Raw genomic sequence first — 3,333 nt, forward strand, 5'->3', positions numbered from 1 at the left:
ATTGGTGATCCCAAGCTCTGAGTTGTAGGAAGAAGGCTTTCCTGATAAGCCAAAGAAAAAAAAAAAACCTAAAAATCTCTGGCTGTCCCCACCCCCGACAGCACCCACAGGAGGTTTGCTCAGCGTGGGCTAAGCCGTGCTTGGCGAGGTGACATTCGGCACCTAAAGCCGGGCACTGCGGCTGCCCAGCACAGCCTGGCGGGTGACCAGCCGAGGGTGACAGTCGGGTTACGAGTGTAGTTAAAAGCCCTCTTGCCAAACTAAAGCCAAAATAACACAGAAAGGCACAGAGATGGAGGGGCAGGGCTGGTTATCTCTCCTCGCGCCCTTGTCTGTTCCTCGTGTGGGGACAGTGGCCGTGGAGGTTTAAGCGTGGGGCTCTGCGGGGTTGTCTGGTTTCAGAAACACTGCGACAGGCAGAAGGCAAACCTGAGGATCCGCTTCAAGCCCTCGCTCTTCCAGCACGTGGGAACCCACTCCTCCTTGGCTGGGAAGATCCAGAAGCTGAAGGTGGGTACCAGCTGCCTGGCCTGCAGGCACACGGGAACTGGCTGCTTTTGGCGTGGGGACATCAGGGAGAGCAACTGGTGGGACGGTGGCAGTGGGGTTTCTGTGCAGTCGTTGTGTTTTATTGTCAATGACGCTGAGCTCATGTAGTTCCTGCTTCTCAGCGTGGCAGTGACACATACCAAGCATCGCTGCAAGCTTTTAAGCCTTGGTACTGGTCCTGGCTGCCCCTCCTGGCTTCCAACCATGAGCTGGGCAAGTGATTTTGAAGCGTCTACTGAAAAATCCTGGAGAGATGGCTCCTGGGTTGGTCTGACCTCCTTCCCACCCCTCTCCTTTTTCCTGGGATTTGCTGATAGACAAATTAGAGCTTGCTGTGTAAGAGCTTAAATCATTCGTGTGTATTTAAACATCAACAAACCCGAGCTTCCCGCAGCTATGTGTGCAGGACCCGTAGACACGCGTCCCTGGGCTGGGCTCAGTGTGTCTGTCCAGTCCCCAGGTAAAGGGATGGTGTCATCCAGCTCGTGTCACACTGCAGTGCCTGTCAGGCCGTGTAATCCCATCATTTTATGCTGTTATCAGCTTCCTGTCCACCTTCTCCTCAGGTGTAAGGACTGTTTGCAGAGTTCTTGGGGCAGGGACATGTATTCGAGGATCCTTGGACAATGAAAGGCTCTTTGGTGGTGGTGCTTCTCTGTGCTGTCTCTCCTGAAGTTTTGTCCTCCTGGGATCCAGCCACACATTTCCCTGTCTGGTGCCTTCCCCAAAATCACTTCCATCCCTCATCCTTCTGCCCTGTGCAACTCAAGAGCTTTTAATTTGTAGTGCGTGCTGCTGGGACCCCTGTCATGGCCGTGAGCAGCTCATGACCCTTTTCTGCCCTTTTGCTTTGCACCCACCAAGGACAAGGACTTTGGCAAGCAGGCGCTGCGGAAAGAGCACGTCAACCCTCCTGCGGAGGTGAGCACCAGCCTGAAAACCTACCAGCACTTCACCTTGGAGAAGGCTTACCTGCGGGAGGACTTCTTCTGGGCTTTTACTCCCACTGCCGGAGACTTCATCAGATTCAGATTCTTCAAACCACTCCGCATTGAAAGGCCAGTGCCTGGTGGGGGGGTGGTGGGGGGTGTGGGGGCTGCCTGGAGCATGTGGAGACACTTTCCTCTTGCTCTTCTGGCTCATGTTTAATTTCTCGCCCGTCTCCTGCTTGGCTGCCCGGGAGGAGGCAGCAATGCTCTTCTAGGGGGAGGAGAACTTGACCCTTTTTTGGTGGGGCCACGTTGAGCTGTTTGCTGGTTCAACTGGGGTGAAAGCCATCATGTGTCCCCTCACTCACTGGGGGTTTCCTTTGGTCTCTGTCACAGGTTCTTCTTCCGCAGTGGGAACATCGAGCACCCAGAAGACAAACTCTTCAACACGACTGTGGAGGTTCTGCCGTTTGACGTAAGTGTTTTATTGAGAAGGGAGACGGGGGTGGAGTGGGAAGCAAAAGAGTTTTGAGAGAAAGGAACCACTTAAAGCTGTCAGGAAAATCTTTACAAGACTCAAGTGCCTTTGAGAGGTGCTGTCAGGGAGCCAGGGGGTCACGCTGGTGTGGTACCACCTCGGGAGCTGGGATGCTGTGGTGAGCGGTGGCTGTGGGAGCCATCCCTGCCTGCAGAGGGGACGTGTGGATGGATGGGATGGCTGCAGAGGAGCAGATGGAGCCAGGATGGTGCAGTAGAAGCAGCAGCATGAGGGCAGCAAATGTCCTTGTTTTGGGGTGTCAATGTCAGGGTGCCAGGCAGGGGGATGAGATGTCAAAGGCTCCTGGCAAGGGCAGCTCCGGGGTTGCTGCTGTTGCTTGGGGGCTTTTGGGTGGCTCTTACCACTGGCCTTGTGCAGAGCTCCTCTCCTTCCCGCAGAGCCTGCAGTCGGATAAGGAAACCTTGCAGGAGGGAAGAGGCACAGCCGTCAAATACCGCAGGACGCCGGATGGCTACATCCAGATAGGTACAGCAGGGTGCAGGGTGGTAAACTGCCTGCTGGGTTCTGTAACACAGCCCCTGTCCTCGCCTTCTAGTGAATTGAAACCCTTGGTGCTGTTCACTTGGCAATTTCTGTGTGCCAGGAGCCAGGCTGGAACAGGATTTAATTGTCACTGTCTCCTCTCCTCCGCTGCCTTCCCTCCCTCTTAGACTAGTGTCCTCTTCAGGTAGTTTTCAGTCCTACACTTATGCCTGGGACCAAATTATTCAAATTATCCATTTGCCTAACCTGGTCTTAAAAACCTTCACCATGGGTGATTTCATGCTCTCCTCTGCATGCTCTCTGTTTTCTCCCAGTTGCGTTTTCCAAAAAAAATCACACCTAAAAATGGGACACAGCAACGTCTCTCCTGCCAGGGGTCTGCCATGGCTGCTGGAGGTCCCCTGGGGGAGGGCTGGCTGCCAGGGGACTGTCCCCACGTCACTCGTATGCTCTCCTTGCCAGGCTCCTTCTCCAAGGGCGTCGCGGAGGGCGAGGTGGACCCATCCTTCGGGCCGCTGGAGGCCACCCGTCTGTCCATCCAGACCGACTCGCCGGTGTGGATCATCCTGAGCGAGGTGAGCGGGGCTGTGGGGAGGGGCGGCGCTGCCCAGCCTCAGCGGGGGTCCTGCCACCGCCCCCTGCCTCTCTCTGACCCCAGCCCTCTCTCCTTTCAGATTTTTATCAAAAAAGCCGAGTGACACAGGTGTGAGGAAGGGTGGACACACATGGATCCCCCGTCCTGCTCCCTCCCCTCGCGCTCCCTTCTCCCCGCGGCGCCTCGCCCGGGCACACGCCAATGGGCAGTGGCAAAGG

General features: G+C 56.0%; 1 protein-coding gene across 1 annotated transcript in view; it reads left to right on the forward strand.

Annotated features, from left to right (window-relative positions):
* MGAT4B (mannosyl (alpha-1,3-)-glycoprotein beta-1,4-N-acetylglucosaminyltransferase, isozyme B) overlaps positions 1-3,218 on the forward strand; it is a gene marked incomplete at its 5' end in the record, with an annotated part of 15,098 nt that extends 11,880 nt beyond the window's left edge. The window contains 6 exons of the mRNA XM_010077750.1: positions 403-510; positions 1,414-1,607; positions 1,875-1,953; positions 2,415-2,502; positions 2,983-3,095; positions 3,195-3,218. Of these exons, the coding sequence (XP_010076052.1) occupies positions 403-510; positions 1,414-1,607; positions 1,875-1,953; positions 2,415-2,502; positions 2,983-3,095; positions 3,195-3,218 (606 nt within the window). The remainder of the gene's footprint in view (positions 1-402; positions 511-1,413; positions 1,608-1,874; positions 1,954-2,414; positions 2,503-2,982; positions 3,096-3,194) is intronic.
* Between the last annotated feature and the right edge of the window lie 115 nt (positions 3,219-3,333).

This window comes from Pterocles gutturalis, unplaced genomic scaffold (assembly GCF_000699245.1).
Source record: "Pterocles gutturalis isolate BGI_N339 unplaced genomic scaffold, ASM69924v1 scaffold9818, whole genome shotgun sequence".
In the NCBI taxonomy this organism is placed as follows: domain Eukaryota; kingdom Metazoa; phylum Chordata; class Aves; order Pterocliformes; family Pteroclidae; genus Pterocles; species Pterocles gutturalis.